The 19,764-nt window shown below is 34.0% G+C and overlaps 2 protein-coding genes across 2 annotated transcripts in view; both read left to right on the forward strand.

Annotated features, from left to right (window-relative positions):
• LOC149963221 (uncharacterized) overlaps positions 1-10,449 on the forward strand; it is a 28,302-nt gene extending 17,853 nt beyond the window's left edge. Inside the window, exons 12-15 of the mRNA XM_090165303.1 lie at positions 8,948-9,228; positions 9,629-9,790; positions 10,100-10,188; positions 10,266-10,449. Of these exons, the coding sequence (XP_090021429.1) occupies positions 8,948-9,228; positions 9,629-9,790; positions 10,100-10,188; positions 10,266-10,449 (716 nt within the window). The remainder of the gene's footprint in view (positions 1-8,947; positions 9,229-9,628; positions 9,791-10,099; positions 10,189-10,265) is intronic.
• LOC149963222 (uncharacterized) overlaps positions 4,416-19,764 on the forward strand; it is a 31,957-nt gene continuing 16,608 nt past the window's right edge. The window contains exons 1-5 of the mRNA XM_090180422.1: positions 4,416-4,824; positions 12,067-12,532; positions 15,130-15,810; positions 17,175-17,523; positions 17,554-18,413. Of these exons, the coding sequence (XP_090036548.1) occupies positions 12,082-12,532; positions 15,130-15,810; positions 17,175-17,523; positions 17,554-18,413 (2,341 nt within the window). The 5' untranslated portion in view covers positions 4,416-4,824; positions 12,067-12,081. The remainder of the gene's footprint in view (positions 4,825-12,066; positions 12,533-15,129; positions 15,811-17,174; positions 17,524-17,553; positions 18,414-19,764) is intronic.

Consider the following 19,764-nt stretch of genomic DNA (forward strand, 5'->3'; position numbering starts at 1 on the left):
ATTTCATTTACAAACTAAATTAATATTTTCTTCAAACTTTCAATTCGTTATAATTTGAATTTAAATGAAAACATCATGGATTATAGGTGCGTAATCTACTATTAGACCGAACTAATTAAAAAAAGGAAGTGGTTTTACTGATAAACTCTAAAGGAATTTTGGAATTTTCTAGAATAGCAAAGTAAAACTAAAACGTAAACCAAGTTTAAAACGAAACTAATAACTGGGAGAAAGGTTGAAGTAAGTAATTTTTTTGATTTTTCGTTTTTTAATTTTTGAGTTCCGATAAAATTTATTTTTATATAGCATTATAACGTACGTACCCTCGTCCAATAAGAAATGTTAACGATGTTTATCAAATCCCCGAACACCCGCAAATCAATTCCGATGGATTTATGTAATTTACTTTTTATTATATTTATATATTTTTTTTTAATTTAATAAATTAATTTATAAAATAAACGATTAACCCTTTGTCAGCAGACACAGGAAATGAACAATTCCTATAAAATACATACATTAAGACAAAGTTAAGAATTATCACCGAGTATTCCTACTTACATTTTATTTTATTTCATATTTTATTTTATTTCATATTTCATTTTATATTTTATTTTATTTCATATTTTATTTTATATTTTATTTAACAGTTCTTAAGCCAATCAATGACATACAATATTATCCCTTTACTTCTCTGCTCCCTTCCAACTATCTTGCAATATTTTCAATCCAATTGTATTTGTTTTTATATCTTTAACTTTATTTCTCAGTACAATTTCCCTTTGACAAGCTTCTTCTAACTTCAATTCCCACTTTTTTAAATGCTTTTTTATTTCGTCCAAATGTTCTTTTATTTCTTGCATATCTAACCACGTCCTATTATACTCTTCCACTATTTCACTAACTTCCTCGAATGAATGGAAATCCATATGACTATAAGTAACAGAACACAATAAATATAAAACGTCCAGCAATGTTAAATGTTAGGTCACCAGAAAGACCCTTTCCTCTTGTTGTTTCTATTTCAGTGGAAACGAAACTTGGACTTCAAGACGCCCGCGTCTTTTACGTTTATATGGATTATTCATGACGGTTCAATTTTGATATTATAAATGGACACGTATAGTAGGGAGCTAGATCGAGAGTGTGGGGGATAAAAAATTAATCTAGGTGGAAAAATTATTATAAATAAATACCGATTGAATATACGAACGAAACTTAATTATTAATTTAATTAAACTCATTTATAAATTTTATAAATTAACTTGAAATATCGTAAAGCCAATAAAAATAATATAAATTTCCTACAAATCACCCATTTTAGGGATAAAAATGAAACGATTCAAAATACGTACAAAACTCAATTTTCATAAATAGACAATAGTTTTGAAATTAAGTTGGCTTATGGGTAAAATTAGAATAATTTAGGAAATTCTGTTAAAAATTAGTATAATTGGGGAAAATTGGTTAAAAGTTGGTATAATTTGGAGACTTGTTAATGTTAAAAATATAGAATTAATTAGGATACTTTTAAAATTGAAGAGATAGAAAGGCAATTACGAACGAGATGATGATTTAAAAAAAAATAGATTTTTAAATGAACTGTAAAACGCTTCTATAGATGGTAGCCTTGTCTCTTACCTATATTTACATATTGGAATTGTTACAAAAGGTTCTTTTAAACGTTACTTAGTACATTAATTAAGTATTTTTAATTTACCGTAATTAAAATATAGGTAAGTGGTTTTTATCTTATTTTATACCTACGGAAGCGATAAATTAATTAAAGCAATAAATTTTTGGGGTTTGGAGATGGGTGGAAGAAAAAAAAAGGCTTTTCTGATGTACCCAAAAATGGACCAAATTAGACCAAAAGTACCCTAAAAACGACCAAAGTCACCATTTTCGGCCCTATGTACCCCATTTCGGACCAAAAGTACCCCAAACTGGACCTATTAGCTTTATTGTAATGTGAAAATTCAAATTTACCGCCAATTTTCAGGTGTACATAAATAGTTTTTTTTTAAATCGATTTTACCTTGGACGAAGACGTTACTGACAAATAAAGTTTTAAAACCGACGCGTACATTTATGAAAAGGTATTGCTTTACTTTGAATTACACGCTTTATTATTTCAATGCACCACAGAACGGAAACGACTCCAAATAGGCGATATAATAAAGTAACGTGGCCTTCTTGTTTTGATGGGAAAGACCACCTTCCACTATGCTTCCATTAGCTTTCCCACCAAAGAGCCTATGAATTCATCCGTAGGCTTTAACTGTACTATTCCGTTATCCCATTTTAACAAGTTGAGCAATCATATCTGACTTTATAATATCGCCTATTAAACCCATTTTCGCACTGGTAGACGCTACATCTACAATAAGTGGCAAAAAAACGCCGGCACCGCAACGCCACCTAGAACGGTTTCTTTCGCAAATATAAATATATTATATTTAGTCAATTTGAGCCCATTAATTTTTTTTTCTTAAACACGGTGACCTGTATAAAACAAAATTTCCACGCTTAATTTTCGTTTCTGCTTTCAAATTTCCCGCTTGGCATTTCTTGGCATTTTTTCGAGTTCGATCCATAGAAATAGAAATTAGACTAGAAGCACGATTGGGGGTAAATGTACCAGCTAGATAGCCGCCATTAGAGTGGAATTGCACATATACGCGCCATCTAATAAAAATAATTTAAACTAAATATGATCACGTGGCATAACGTCTTATGCCACGTCGTCTGGTTTGTTGGTGTTTTTCGATCGGTTTTCGACATTGTTGAGTTGTAAAAAAGACAGATTTATTATTTCAACGACAATATAGAAGTTATTTAAACAAATATGAAATTCATTACGTTCCCAAGAATCTACATTAAGGTAAATTACAGTTTTATAAACGTTTTAAATTTACTGGCCTTGGAATAAAATAGGCTTAGAAAACTTATGTATAATTGCTTTCCCTTTCATTCCCAGGTTTTTGTCTCTTGAAAAATAATTCTTATAATATTACATACTTATGAAATGAGCATTTTATTTCCGAAATCAGTTATTACGAAGCAATTTTTTTTTTACCATTTTTAATTATCCGATGTTATGCTTATAGACGCAAAAAACGCAAACACAAAAGTACCGTCATTGCGCACAAAGTAATGCGCAGTGGCTATCCGGCTTCAAAATTTCCTCCGTAACCATGGCGACAATGTTTAACTCGCTTGTCAGATGGCGCGGATAGCCCGATTCCACTCTAATGGCAGCCTTCTAGCTTACCCGTTTCCCTTGGGATTGGCGCAAAGCGCAATGGTTCTAGTCTCATTTCTATTTCTATGCGTGGAATAACATAAAACAGATCGTAGGCAACGTATTAAAAACTTTTTTTTTATTTATCTGACATTATATTAAGTTATTTAAACAGCTTTAGGAAAATCATAAAAATCTCAAGAATCTACTATATCTACCGTGTCACCCTTAAAGTCACACGTTAACTTTGCGCAATCATTGTAAGTCTGAAATACCACAAATCATCACCGTTTAACTAAATTTTAATTATTTCAGTGTGGTATAAAATATGCCTACATGAGATCCAAAATCTTGGTTTCAGTGTCTTTTAAACTCTCATCAGTATTAGTCAAGTCAAATTGTGTGGTTTCCGGTAGTTCACTTTTTCCGTAAGTTTTCTGAAATAACCTCTGATAAATAGGGAAACTAAATAACAATTACTAAAATCAATAAATTGGCATACTCTAGAAGATGTAAATACGCTTTGTTCTGGAATAGATATTTTTGGGTGCTCTTTCAAATTCTTGTTTTAATAAAGAAATTATTCATATTTCAGTTAGTTTTTTTATTTCAGAACGTATAGGGTAATTTTTATTTGTGTAGGTACAGCATTTGCTTTCAAATGGTGCCTTCCATTTTTAAAGTAAATTTCATCCGGCAGAAAATGTTTACTACACACAAAGTCATATCATGAATCATGGTCATATGAAGTAATTGAAGATGGAGTTCAATTTTCGCGATTTACCGATAAAACCCATTTTCCTAGTAATTCAGCATTTCTCAGAGGAAATCTTAGTGTAAAAAAAATCTCTTATTCCGAGATAATTATAAAATATTTACTATAATATTACATACTTATGAAATTAGAATTTTATTTCTTTCGCAGATATCTCTTTACAATGTGAAAAAGCGCAGTTTTTAACCATTTTTGCGGATATGCTTTTAGACGCAAAAATTTAAACACAAAAAGACCGCCGCTCTCTTCGAAACTCACGTCGTAGCCATGGCGACAATGTTTAATGCGTTTGTCAGATGGCGCGTACATCGCGATTCCACTCTAATGTCAGCCTTCTAGCTCCCCTGTTTCCCTTGGGATTGGCGGAAAGGGCAGTGCTTCTAGCAAGGATCCTATATGTTAGAAGGATCTGAGGCGAGGGACGAAAAATGGCAGCCCCGTCGGTGGGTCATGCGCGATAGAGAATCCGTCTTTAGATTCCGTCAAGGACAAAACAAGGAGGAAGCACCGCCAAAATTTGTCCTTAAGGGAATAGAAACAAGACGTCCTACGTTTAGAGGCTCTTTTAATACCGACGGCGCTGCCGACGTTTTGAAAACACGGGCTGAGCGGAGGGTTACGTATCCTTTTAACATATAGGATCCTTGCTTCTCGTCTAATTTCTATTTCTATGGTTCGATCTTGGAATTTTGTAAATCACAGAGTGGCAACACTGGCCTTGGTAGATAAATTCATTTTCAGGACCTGCTGGTAACGCTGGGTTCATGATTAAAGCCAAACGCTATCCTGACCATTTAGACTATATGTAAGTTAAAAAGTTTATACATGGCTGCTTTCAATATAAATCACAGGATTAAAGAAGCTATCTTTGTGTAATTGTTTCTTTAATTATCGTTATTACTATATTTCTTACGTAGGTAACCACAGTTTTTTTTATTACTGGCTTGCGCCAGTTTTAGCTCAGTGTTGTTAGCTGAAAGAATATTAAATTTTTGTTTTTGTTCACAGTTCTATCGGGAGCTACAGGAAAATCAAAATCACCCTGCTTCCTTAGTTCTTGATTTCACAGAACAAATAGTTGTCCATTGCCAACTGTCAGAAATCTTAGTCCCAATGGACGAGATTTATCAGGGACATATCTCCTAATCCTATCCATTTGAACTTTTTTACAGTCAGAGTAGATAAGAGTAGGAAATTTTTGCCATTTGCTCCTGTGTTGCTTACTGTTTACATCAGGGGTATCATGGGAAGGTTATCCAGATTTATTCGGATAGCCAGGCCGCTCTTAGAGCTCTCAGCCAGTATAGTATTCTTTCTAAACTGGTTTTTAGCTGCTTAGATCTCCTCTGTGCTCTTGGGTTGCACAATAAAGTTCAACTTTGTTGGGTGTCTGGGCATAAGGGGCATCTTGGGAACGAAAGGGCCAATGCTTTGGCCAAGGAAGGTGCGAGGGCTGGGTTCATTTGGCCGGAACCTGCTCTCCCCATCTCCCGGGCACATGTACGCGGCTTGATCTCCAAGTTTATGTCAGATCGTCAACTCATTTAATGGTCTGAGATTGAGGGTCAAAGGCGCAGACCAAAGAGTTTACTCTTGGCCCTTCTAGGGAGAGAGCCAGAGAATTACTCTTGCTCTCTAGGGCTAGTATTAGGATTGTTATTGGCCTACTTACAGGCAACTGCCATCTAAACAGACATTTAACTCTTATTGGGGTCAGTGATGACCCGATTTGTAGAGCTTGTCTAGCTGAGGAGGAAACTGCCTCACATGTACTCTGTAGCTGCGATTACTATGTAGCCCAGAGGTTTGAGCATTTGGGTATGCCCTGGTTGGAGATGTATGACGTCTCTAACATCACGGCCAGGCAGATTTTAAGCTTTGTGTCAGCAATAGGACTTACTTAAGTCACCCAGTTTGGGGATGCACAATGGACCTTAGGTCGAAGTGCTTGGCTTGCCACCCCACTCAATAATAATAATTAGGTCTACTCAATGTTCCTAAAAAGCCACCTTTTTGGATTTTTGTCCAGGCCATTGGCAAATAGTGGCTTAAAAAGGAAAAAGGGCTTTTGAAAAGAGAATAAGTTGCAAATCTAAAAGTTATCAATAATAAAATTTTGAACTTATTTATTAATTTTAAAATTATATATTAACTACTGTAAACTACACAGTAACGCAGGCAACTTGCATGTTCAAGGTTTTAAAACAAAATTCGTTTTAGATTAGAAATTTGTATTTTATAGCCCAAAATGCAAAAACTCGTATGTATTTGCCACTTTTTGCCAAATTGACCACGGCTTTGACCAGGCTGGTATTTACCACCATTTGCCACCTGGTATTTACCACCTCGGAAAACTGGGTCTACTTTTCAATGCAATGATCACACTTTGTAGCTTGATAACATCAGATCAAAGCTCAGATAAAGCTTCTCCAATGAACGATATTGCTAGTGGATTTGGCTATACACTATGGCAGCCTACCACGTCTTTTCGGGATTAACGGTTGACTAAAGCTTACAGCTTCATTGTATTCAAATCCATGCTCGAAGAGGAAGACCCTGCGAACAACAAGTGGCGCCAATAAACTTGTTCCTGCACTAGTACCATTATAAGTTACCACACCATTTGATTAATTAATGAAGACACTGCCAATTAGGGATGAGGATGGTTCGTTCAAAATTCCAAGATTTCGACCTTGATCAACAACAGAGGAAGAATACTGGCCATTTTTTCACGCACTGCTACCTTTTTTTCATATTTCTAATATTTTATTATTAATAAATAGAAGTAACAATAGATATGTGGTATACTATAAAACTAAGCATAGCTTCAAAAAGGAAGATATGCATAGCTTTTGTTTTCTGTAGCAGTTTGATAACCTTAAATTTTGATATTTGTGTAAATAGAGTGCTAATTTGAATATAACATTTCTTGAAGTATGATTTTGGCACTAGTGTGATTTGTGCAAAATGGCCTATAGAATATTATATTATCTCTCTGAAAAGGGTTCAAAAGTCCTTTATGTATTGGACTCGCCTAACTAGGAGTGTCGGAAAATTCTTCTTAGGATAAGACATTTTTTATGGACATTACCCAGAAATATTTTCTATGTTTGCAAAACGTTGGTTATGTCAGTCTATATCTCAATTCAGGCAATCTTTCTTCAAACACTTCCTCGAAAGAGTTATGTTATTCATTTATTTTATCAAGGACTTTTTTCATCTTTTAATAATGCACATAAGAAATGATTTGAAAAATAATACTGACTTCTTATTGGTTGATTTTGGTGTCGTAGATTTTCAAGTTTTTTTGTTTTGGCTTATGTGATCATTTGAGTTCTGTAATTATTATCAATAATCAACATCCATGCCATTATCCATGTTTGATGAGAAATTATTTATTCACAGTGAGATTCCATGTTAGCGGGGTAACTTCTAAGGGTAATAATATTAATCAGCTAGACTAATCACCCAAGGCACCACCTTAGGCCTAATTCAGCAAGCGACTTTTAAAGCCATTAATTGGGTGGCTGGGTTACTATTATTGCTGTTAACCTCAACAAGTTTTTATGGAAGGGGAAACCGAAGAGCTCGGGGGAAAACCCCTTTAACCAGTGGGTCATAGGGAATGCTATATTTAGTCGTAAAACCTGAGATGTTCATTTCTGTTGTACCAAATAATTGGTCAATTACTCGAGGAAAAGATTGATACTAAAAACAAAAATGAGGAAATTGGAATTGAACCATCAAGATCTGACTTTTCTGCAACTGCAAGCACTTATGCAGATCGAGCATCTCACTTTTATAATAAACAACTAATGCACTAAAAAGGTGTTAAAGCAAAAGCAATTCCGAAGCAAATTGGTTACAGAATCTCTAAACGAGCTCAGGGAACTAGTAATTCGAATTTTAAGTACTCAAGAGGTACCATGCCAGTAGACTTAAGAGTGCAATGTGCTATAAAGTTTTCTTCTACCTATCGAAATTATTTTATTGGAAATTGTGCGAAATATATATCCGAAAAACACATAGAAGATCTCATAAGAAATATTGGATTGACTCATACAAATATAAGAAAGACAGCTCGTTCGGTTCTAGCTAGTGCAACTTACAATTGTTTTGTAATAAGATCGTCAGACAATATGGACCGTTTTCTGTGCCCTGACATTTGAACGAGAAGGCTCCAGAAAAATATGGGGTACAAATGAAGAAGGATCCTTAAAGCACTATGTATACGCTCCGGTATACAAATATACTATCTTGAATGGAGATGAGGAAACAACAGAGAAAGATATTGTGGACCACCTGAATAAATTAGGAATTGAGAATCCGTTGGTTTCTATTCTTGAAGAGAATAGTTGGGGAAAATCGTTATTTTTAAAATGTAATCAAAAATATCATAAAATTGTATTTGATCTTTAAAGCTGGTCGAACCCTTTGAAAATTATTAGATATAGATTATCAATAAAAATCAGTCATTAGATAGTGACACAAGGAACTATAATTTAAATCCAACACCAGAAGTCTTAGAAAAGACTGAGTGACTAAATATAAATATTAATATTGCAATAACGAATACTAGTAAACAAAAGGGTCTACTTATTGGTCATCTAAATGTGAGAAGTATTAAATATACTGGACGTTTGGAGGATATACAACATCTCATACTTCAACACAATCTTGACATTTTTACAATCTCGGAAACCTGGCTTACAAGTGACATTCCCGATACAGTTATAAATATAGCTGGTTTTTATGTCTTAATGAGAAGAGATCGCAATGGTCAAAGGGGAGGGGTATCTGTATATTTTATAAAGACACCTTAGCTATTAGTCAAATTGATTTATATGTAAATTTAAACATCAAGAATGCTGCTCTAGAAATACTCTGGTGTAAATTTACTGAATTTAATTCAAAAGCCCTCCTTATAGGAATATGTTATCTCCCACCTGATATTGAACATATGATAATTTCAGAAGAGCTAAAAGAAGTAGTACATAGTGCAAAGTCGGGTGGCAATGAAGTAATACTTTTAGGTGATTTCAACTGTGATCTAATGCTTAATCCTAGTCCAAAGAAAACTAAGTTTCTGACAATAGCTATGGAAGAGTACATGCAAATAATTGAAAAACCAACGAGAGTTACTTTGACGGGAGCTACGTTAATTGACCATATTTATATTACTCATTTAAATCTGATTCAATTCCAAAAGGTGATAGCTACGGGTATATCTGACCATGACTTAATCATTTGTCATTTGAATTTCAAAATTTAGATGAAGGGTAGCTAAACTAACGATATTGATACAAGACACGATGGACAAACATATACCTATGCGACTAAAGTCTAAATCGCTCAATAATCCTCCTTGGCTAACGAACGATATAAAACATTTAATACATAGACTTGATGTACTAAAGAGAAGATCGTACTGTGTACCAAGACTTTGGGAAGAATATAAAAGTATCCGAAATATTATTACTAGAAAATTGCAAAGTAAAAAAAATATTTTTTTCACTAAAGAAATACGATCTTCTAAGAACCCTACCCAAATTTGGAAAACACTAAAACCATATTTGAAGAAATCAACCCAAGGCATAAATTCTATAAAGATAGGTGACAGAATTACTAACTACTCTAAGGAGATTGCTGGAATATTCAACTCACGATTCATCAAGAATCAAACATTTACCACTACTGCCTCTGATATTATTCAAGGAGATAAGTTAGTAACTGATCAAGTTTTCTCCATACAAGAAGTAATGGAAATGCAGGTATTTAACTACCTAAAAACAATGCATAAAACAAAAGCAACTGGAAGTTCCTTAATTAAAGGCCTAGCTATTGTAATTGCTCCAATTTTGACAAAACATAAACTTATCTGTTACTACAAACACGTTCCTACTACAATGGAAGGTCGCTAAAGTTATCCCACTTCATAAGGCTGGGGGACCAAACGGATCCTGAAAATTATCGTGGGATATCGGTTCTACAAATTTTATCAAAGGCTCCGGAGAGATGTGTTCATGATCAACTGATGACTTACATACTTGACAATATTTTCTTATCCCCAAATCAATCAGGATTTCGCCCAGGACATTCAACAACATCATGTGCAGTTAATCTCCATCAAAACATGGTCCTGGAACTTGAGAAAAATAAAATTGTCGGTGTAATTTTTCTTGACCTGTCGAAAGCATTCGATAGAGTGAATCATAAACTTTTATTGCAGATTTAAAAAAATTACAGTGTTGATAGTGATTCTATCAGGTGGTATCTCGAGGATAGGTCCCAAGTTGTTTCAGCAAATGGTGAACAATCAAACCCAGTTAAAATTGTGTCTGTGGTGCCGCAAGGGAGCATCTTGGGCCATCTGATGTTTAATCTTTATGTTAGTAATAATTACGTGTTTAAAAACATTGAGCACCTTTGAATATGTCGACGATGACTCTGTTTTAAACTTGGACCTGGATATAAATAAATTAGTTAAGAACATGGAAAATTAATTTAAATCTCTTAGGCGAGTACTAGAGGCCAAAAATATGTTAGTAAGTTTGACCAAAACAGTCTTTATGTTATTTGCTCCTAACCGTTTTAGAACCTTGATTGGCTCTATTGACAATTTAGGTAATTCGGGTATAAAAAGAGGTAAGAGATTATAAATACCTTGGAATTATATTTGACGATTGTTTAAAGTGAAAACCACATATTAATTACGTAATTGCCAAAATTCATAAGAGATTATGGCTCTTAAATAAATTTTTTCGAATTTTGGATATTACCAATATAAAACTATTATATGGTCTGTTAATAATGCCTTTTCTCGACTACGGTTGTCTTTTGTATATGAATGGTCCTAAGTCATCTATAAAGAAATTATAAATAATTTATAATAAATGTGGTAAATTTATGCTTCATAGGGGTAAACGGTCTTCTGCGACTAAAGTTCGGGCTGACCTAGGTTGTTTGACGTTGGAACAAAGATTTATTTGAAAAACCTTTATCTTGATGTATAATGTCTATTATTTTAAAGTCCCAATGTGTATAACAGACAGGTTTAATTGGAATGATGATCATATTTAGAAAACACGAGGTAAAACATTTGATTTTCCTGTGGCCCGTAGGTTAAATAAATTTAGCCAACAAAACTTGAATTTGACAGGTACAAAGTGTTGGAATCAACTACCTAATGACTTAAAATCTGATAAATCAATTATCTCTTTCAAAAACAAAACCAAGGAATTAGTCTCTAGACAGTTGTATGATTTTTTGTATGGTTGTTGGTAATTTTAATTTAAATATGGACTCCTCTGTAAAAAAGTTTCCTTTTAACTTAGTAGGAATATCCAATAAAAGCTCATATGTTATTATTATTATTACTTTGTTCATATCAGTGCATCCAACAAAGTTTATGTTTAATTTTTGTGGGGCTGCAATAGTTAAACATGAGGGCTGACGATTTGGGTTTCTATAATGAAATTATCTGTATGTTATTATTATCATCCGCTCTACTGTTATGTGTATGAAATTATTTATGTCTGCTATTTCGATGATAGAAATATTAGATAGTAAGCAGATGATGCACCAAAGGTTCGAAAGTTCCGATGTGAGTTACATCATGGGAATAGCTATTTAAAACCCTTTTACCTCTTTAATCACACCTGTGGTAGTAAGTGGGTTTATTACTGATGTATTTAGCTCTAAAATACGGTAATCTATAATCAAATTGCTTTTTACAAAGCATGCAAATAGAATTACTATTCTGTCTGCACTAAAGAATTTTGTATCTTAGTTTTGAATATTGTTAAAATACGACTTGTGCCATTCTTTTCTATTTTAGTCTGGTTTAAATCTTAGTGATTTTAGCTTATTTTTGGTGTAAGGGACTCAATAGAGGGCGCCCGTTGGAAAGAGTAAATCCCCTGGTGCTTTTTTTGGTTTATTTTTGGGAGTTACAGTGTGATATCATTCGTAAAAGTGATATGTCTTATTATTGGCCCTCAGATACCCATTTTCCCTCAATTTCTAATATTTTTTTTAATTTTTGAAGATTGGTAATCATTTCATGTACCCAATGGAAATGGATGAACTGGAAAAGCTTAAAACTAAAAGGATTCGAATCCGAGCTATGACAACAGATGTCCTTCAAATGATTGATCGAGAGATACCAAAAGCCAATATAACTGGTAGCATTGACAGCATGGATGAATGCATGAGTTTACTGCTGGCCAAAGAAATTTTGCTATCGGACCTCAACTCCAAAATTGAACAAGAAATTAGAGACAGATTGTTGTATGATGACGAGGTCAGAATCAGTGAGGGCTGGAGTGAAACGATAGTTCAGTATAAATCGAAAATCAATCAGCTGCTGAAAAAACTACCATTCATCAGGAATTGTCGTCAAGACGATGGATTGCCATATACCAATCGATCATCTTTACCCTTCATCCAAAGCTTTTCACCTATGAAACTTTACAATTTCCCTTGTAAGATGGAGCAGCCGAGTGCTGATTTGTGTAAGTAAAGACTATATATTGTTATTGCATATGTGTCATAATCCTTAGATAATAAATATCCCTATCAAGTTTGCCATACAGATAAGCGTTCCTCACATCAAAGTGATTGTGTGCCCATCTGAAAATTATGACAAAAATAGCAAAATTTACTACTGGTGAGAATGTTTCATTATAATCAATTCCTTCTGTCTGTGTATCCCTGTGCGACTATTCTTGCCTTATAACGAAGTATCTCGCCACTAGTGTCTCTCTTGATTGCATACACCCATCGACAGACAATGTCATTCTTCTCATTCGGTTTCTCTACCAGTTCCGTGACTTCCCTTTCATTTATGATACCCATTTCTTCATCCATGGCTTCTTGCCATTTCTTTGATTGTAGCGATCTCATGGCGTCTTTATACAACTTAGGAACTTCTACATCTGTACAGTTAGCTTTGAATATTTCTGAAATATCCGCTGAGACCAATAATTGCATCATTGCCTGCTTCCTGCTGAAGTTAAAAATGTCAATATCATATGGTAGATTGTTTCTTGTGAGATGCTCTTGTACTTCTCTTGTTGAACGGAATTTATTCCCTTTATCATCATAATATATATCGGGTAATCCTTTTGTTTTTCTTGACTGTCGAATAACGATATCTTTTCTCCAACCAGATGGTAATTCGATCCTTCTCGGTAATGTCCGGATTAGCTTCGGCATTTACTTTTGGTATTTTTTCTTCAGAATCATCGCTTAACTCGTTTTTGGACAATCTGGCTGCTTCAGTATTTTAAACTTTATCGTCAGTTGTTGGTACTGAATCCTCACCATCATCGTCTTCAAAATGCCAGTTTAATATGTCCTTATCCCCTCTATGTTCTGTGCCTTTAAAGCAATCAATTCCCAATTTATCTTCATCAAAGGTTACATGTTTTGTCTCCACCACTGTATTTTCATCTGCGTACAGGATACGATAACCTCTTGTTCTATGCGCATAGCCTATAAATATGCCGAGCTTAGCTCTGAAGCCTAACTTTCCTTTTTGCCGTTGTTTTGGGATGGAATAATGTGCACAATAAATACCATTGATTTTAAGAAAATATATTTCATTTAAATACTACCGGTAACTCCTTACAATGATGCTAGTGGGCTCTTACTCAGAGAACTCTAACCAATTCCAACAACATATCTTCTATAAATTTTCAACGCGTTGTTTTTGTGTATTTTGACCTGTTGACATCATTTAAAATGGGCAAAAAATTCCCTAGTATTAGGTAACCTATAAAATGAACCTTTGACCTCGTTAATAACCAAAGGACCAAATAGATCTAACAAAACCAAATATTTATGGAGAGAGATAAATGTTTTTAGTTACAAGTTTATTTTTACTAATAAAAACTGGAAACCAATCAAACAATTTAAAAACAAGTAAATTTTGACCGACATTTTGAATTTTTTAATTAGTTTAAATGTGCACTAATGTTATTTTTAACTTCAAATTCGTACTCAGCACCCAAAAATACTTGGATGTTATGAGCTCATGGGTAAAATTCGGAGTGGCTCGATTTCTTACATTTTTTAATGGTATTCCTAGCCATCATACTAAATTTCATGCTTTTATACGAAAGTGCACAAATCATTTAATATCCGGAGCTATGCTGCTGGACTAAAAGCCTTAAATATTGCACATTTTTAGATTAAGAATATTTTGGGTAACCAACAATTATGGAAATAATAATATCTTTTAAAACAGTTAACCAAATCCCATGGAATAGCAGCTAAGGCCATAGTAGCATTCTTGATTTATACATTTTATCTTAATTAATACTTCTCTGTGGAAGGGTGGTTAGCACTTTCGCCTCGCTTGACGAAAGGAAAAGATAAACTATATTAATAAATTCATAGATCAGATCCTCCTGTAAGGAAAATAACAAAAATGCATGCATGAAAATTGAAACAAAAAAATGCAAAATATTATTAAAAAATAATGGGGCAAAGGAATCTACAATTACAATTCGAATATAATCCAAATTATAAAACCTGCATGAGAATTAGGCAGTACCAAAATGTGCAACAAGTAAACTTTTAAATATAAAATAATTAAGCTGGGAAACTAAGGAATGACACTATGGAAAAAGGAATTTAAACGGGTAGCAGTGATTGGACCAGGGTATGGAACGTTTGAGGGAATAACCTCTAGTTTTTTACCAATCACTTAAGGTGAAGTAATTATGCAGTGAAATTTAGAATTGGGTTATTATGAAAAAATTGTAAGAGGTAAATATTGTTAAGTTTATGAAGGATCCCAATATACTGAATGTTAAGAAATTTTAAGCAGAGGCTTAGGGGTAAGATTTGTATATTAATTTTGAGCTTTTTGGAGTTTAAATTTATCAGATTCTAAGCATGGGCTTGAGATAGTGGAACCGTAGTCATATAGAGGGAAAACCAGGGAGTTCGACAAGGCCAGTCAAGGAACGGACACGTTTAGAGACCTTATTAGTGTCTTGTTAACCTGGTATTAGTTATGATTTTTTTAATTTAGTGTGGAATACATTTTACTTAGTTTCTTATAATTTTAAATCAATCAGCTTATGTTCCTTTTTGTTTTTAGTAAATGAAGATGACTGTTTTATAATTGGAGCAAAATTTCAATCAGGAAACATAAATGTCAACACTTCTTACGAAATGGTGCCTCCTGCAGTCATTCACCCATCTATAAATGATGCTTCAAACTCTAAAACTGGCTACAATAGTTTTATAACGAAGCGAAATAATGAAACAGTCCCTCGGAAAGCAGACCAAGTAACTGGCTCCACTTCATCGAATGAGAAAGAATTAAATATTGATATTGTTGATTCAGATGAGCCAGAAGATAGGGAGATATTAGATCAGGCAAACAATACTAATTGCAAAGTCACATCAGATTATTCTTGCACTCAGATAAAAAAAGAACTAGTACCTTTTGTAGTTAACAATGATATAAACCAACGATTGCCCAATAAAATTGTCTGGATTGATGATGACTCTACATCTTCAAAATGTGAGGTTGAAACGGTAAATACTACGTCTGGAAAAACAAATCATGAAGCCAAAAATATTAGTAATAGTATCAATGAGCAAGACCAAATTCTTAGGAAAGAATCGGCTTCTGACAATATAACATTATCACATAATCTTATTCCTAACTCTTCTGCTGGAATTGAAAGTGAGTCTAGTGTAGATGAAATAGTTCCAAGACTTCCATCGTGTTTCTCCTCCCAATCTGCATTAGATGGAACTCCTCGTATCAATGGTAAGGGTACCTTAATACCGATATAGTTTATCTAAATAAGGTCAACACTGTATTGTTACTTTAACTATCTGTGGTTAACTTAACTATAGTACTTAATCTATTAGTAAGAGACAATAATTAACAATGTGACTTGCTTTAGTGATAGCCGCTTGGCAAGTGTCGAGATGATTTTTTAGTGTATAGATAACTTAAGAAAACATACAAAGAAGATGCTGTTAGAGTGGCGTCACCTAGTGACAATGACTTGTACTAACAATTAATCCAAACACCTAACAATAGGAAGACGCAAAGTTGATTTAGCTAGTAATAATTTTGATTGTGTAATCAAATGTATATTTATTTATATGTACTATCTTGCACCATGGCCAGCTATATATTTGTGGGATGTATATGTATAAACTCATGCACATTTTTACAAAACAAAGTTGCTTCATGTGAACGGAGAATTTTCTCCATTCGGTATTCATGAATACCATTTTTTGGGGTTGCCGAATAAAATATAAAATATCTTAGTAAGCTCATCGAATATCAAATGGAATACCTTAAGCATCGAATAAACACCCCTAATGAAAACATTTAACTGTTGATCAGGTTTCGCAGAACAGTCGGTGGTTTTTCTACTAGCTCAAAAGTTTTAAATTTAAACTAAATAATAATATACATACCTTTATTAATGGTAACTGACATTTTGTAGTAGGTAAGGTCCTTTTATTAAGAATAACTAGTAATTTCCTACGTCCGTTAAGGCTCAAAATCTCTACAGCTTTACATATAGTGTGTGAATTGACCCATAGTCTGCGAGAGTTGTTACCCATTTTTTCATCTAGCTACTGAAATTTTGATGTAGTAACATTTCTCACTTGAAAATGCACAAAACCATGGGTTTCGGAGAGTACCTTTTAACAAGCATATACTGTTCTGAACCCACAGCAAGGGTCTGCTTGCGAAATACGCATTGGTGGGCCCTAATAAGAATGCTTATGGGCACTGTTCTCCACCCATTTACGTAGCATCTGTTGATAATGATAAGCCCTTACCAACAAACTATAAATGCTTTACCCTGTTGTGGATTTGTTCGTAGGCATGACTGTAACATCCCCCACCCCATCTCTGTCTCTACCAGAAAGTTGGCATAGAAATAAAATGCAGGAAAACTTCTTACTCAGATTCCTTGAACATGGGTTCTTTCTGTTATTAAATGTATTAGAGAAAAAAGTGATTTACTAACAGTACTAGTACCATCAGTAACGGGGTGGGCCTACATCATAATGTATGACCGTTGTTATAAAAATCTGAGTGATATTAAAACCACTATTTGGAAACTTTTGGTGTATTATGTTGCTATTTAATATTTCATTTGGCAGATCAAGTTCATAAAAGAAACTACGATGGTTCTCCAAAAGCTGTTGCAACAGTGTCAATTCCTGAGAAGGAAAATACCAAATCTGTTTTACCCACTGTTGTTAGTGCTTGCAATGTTGTGTACCGGAAAGTAAATGAAGCTACAAATTCTAACTTTCATGTTTATTTGCGACCCACGGAACCAATAATTCCAAGTAACAGTTGCTCAGTACAAGGTGTGTCAAAAGAATCTCAATCTTATTCTGACGAAATTGTAATATCTGGTGTTGATCCTAACAATTTGAGTGAGTTGCCTGAACGTATTCAGATACCAACATCGTCGTTGCTATTCCAATCATTAAAGCCGTTTACGTTAGAAAGAAAAACATACAAAGCAATGAGAAAGTATCCCCACACATCGTTGATTTCTCAATTGAAATCCCCTGCTCCCCTAAACTCTAATTCATCTGTAAAAACTTCATCATCATCATTGTCATTCTCTATAACATCAAAATCCATGGCACCATCATTGTTACTTAGTACTCCGACATTACTCACCAACCCACCAATGCCCACTAAACCACGAATACTCACTAAACCACGAATACTCACTAAACCACTGATACTTACTAAACCCTCAACACTCAATAAACCACCAACACCATCTCCAGAAATAGTGTCATCTCCACCAAAACTGATAGCTTTTAAATCTTATTTACCACCAAAATCTCCACAATCCTTACCAAGACCATCAGGGTCACTGTCAAACTCTGTATCTTTAACCCAAAAATCAACAACTGCCATTGCACCAGTTTCATCCAAGAATGTAACAATAGCCTCATTCCCGAAAAGACTGAAACCATTAATTTTGTTAAAGAAAAAAACTTCGGACACAGCAGTGAGCAAAACTATGGTCAACTGTACATCTCGATCTACAGTGATATTACGCGATTCTGTGCCAGAAAATTTTGCAATTCCTCTGCAGCTAGGATTTACCAGAGAAGTGGTGTATAGAACAACGAGTGTGAAAGATAAACCGACACTTGATGTATACTACCGCATACCTGAACCACCAAGGAATCGCCTGCATTCTCGTGTTGATGTGGCACTATTTCTTTCAAAGTGTCAAAAGCCAAACATTTCATATGAGGACTTCAATTTCTCAAATCATGAAATATCTCATGAGCCCTATGAAGTGGTTAAATTTGCTAATAGAGTATCAAAAGACAAAGATGTGGTTACTGAGGAGAAACCAAGTAATGGTAAGTTAAATCTTACTTAATAATAAATTAAACATCAGTTATAAATCTTTTTTTTAAGTCTCTTAGTTGCTTGGCTTGCCGTCGGGTCAGGTTTCTGTTAATGTGTGGTATTCTAGATAAATTACATGTCCAATAAATGTACAAACTTATTTATTAAAAGTTAATACTGATTATTGGTTACAAAATATTAATTGGTCTAAAGCACATATTTATCAGCCATTATTGAGAGCTACTGGCCACAATCTAAAGTGCAACTAACTAGATTATGCAAACTCTTAAGTCAGAGACTAAACAGTTTACTATCTTATACCTCTATCTGGCCCTAGCTGTAGGCGCCATCTGGCATTTATGACTTACACTTTATATATTCAGGTAAAGTTAATTTCCTAATAACACTGCCTCAACTTTGGCAGAATTATAAAGTTAGAAATTCAAAATATACTTGTTACAATATCGAATAAAATTAAATTAAAGAAATACCTATGGTTCTCAGCTCAGTAACTGGACACAATTTACGAAGTCTGATTTTACTAAGTAGTTTTGGAAGAATATCTGCCCAATTATTTTTTGATTGAATATATTTCCGATTGAATAAACCTTCTCTAACTTTTTCTCGCACAAAATGGTATCTTAAATCAATGTATTTCGATCGACTTATGATTTTCTAAACTATTAAAACTAAACGTTGATTGGCTATCACAGTACATTTAAGGCTTCTCTAGGTCAAAATCAAAACTGTTCAGTCCATCTAGTATATGAGTTATCCATATAAGTTCTTTTGTTGCTTCTGACAGAGCAATTAACTTATCCAGCTTCCATCGTTGACAGGGAAACTGATTTTTGTTTCACGGATATCTAGTATTGAATTGCGAAAGGTAGTTATTGTATACATTATATCCGGCCTTCTTTTTTGAGCATCCAATCAAAGCTTGATACTCTTTTATATTTACCTCACCAGGTTTCTTTGGGCTACCATTTCTTGTGAGAATGTAAGGAACTAATTGAGTCGCTTGTAATATTATGGAAATATTGAATTACCAGAGTTATATATAAAATCAAATTCCTTTAACTAACAAACCCACTACTTAATTACGAGGTCCGGCCTGAGGTTTCCTTGAGGAGAGGGAGCGTTCTTACTGCCACTCGCCTGTCTGCCCTTTGACTGCTTATATAAATAGCTAATGCAGTGGTGGAGCTATAGGCTCCTTAAAGGATGTTTTTTTAACTATAATTGGCGAGTTGCCAACTCTCAGGCCTTACAAGAAAAATGCCCAGGCTCATAGGGAGACTGTAGGGGAATATCAGCTTATTGATTACAATAAACATTAAACTTTCATTTGAACAAAGTAAT

The sequence above is a fragment of the Leiobunum rupestre genome, chromosome 1 (genome assembly GCF_980474605.1).
Source record: "Leiobunum rupestre chromosome 1, qqLeiRupe1.1.hap1, whole genome shotgun sequence".
NCBI classification, from domain to species: Eukaryota; Metazoa; Arthropoda; class Arachnida; order Opiliones; family Sclerosomatidae; genus Leiobunum; species Leiobunum rupestre.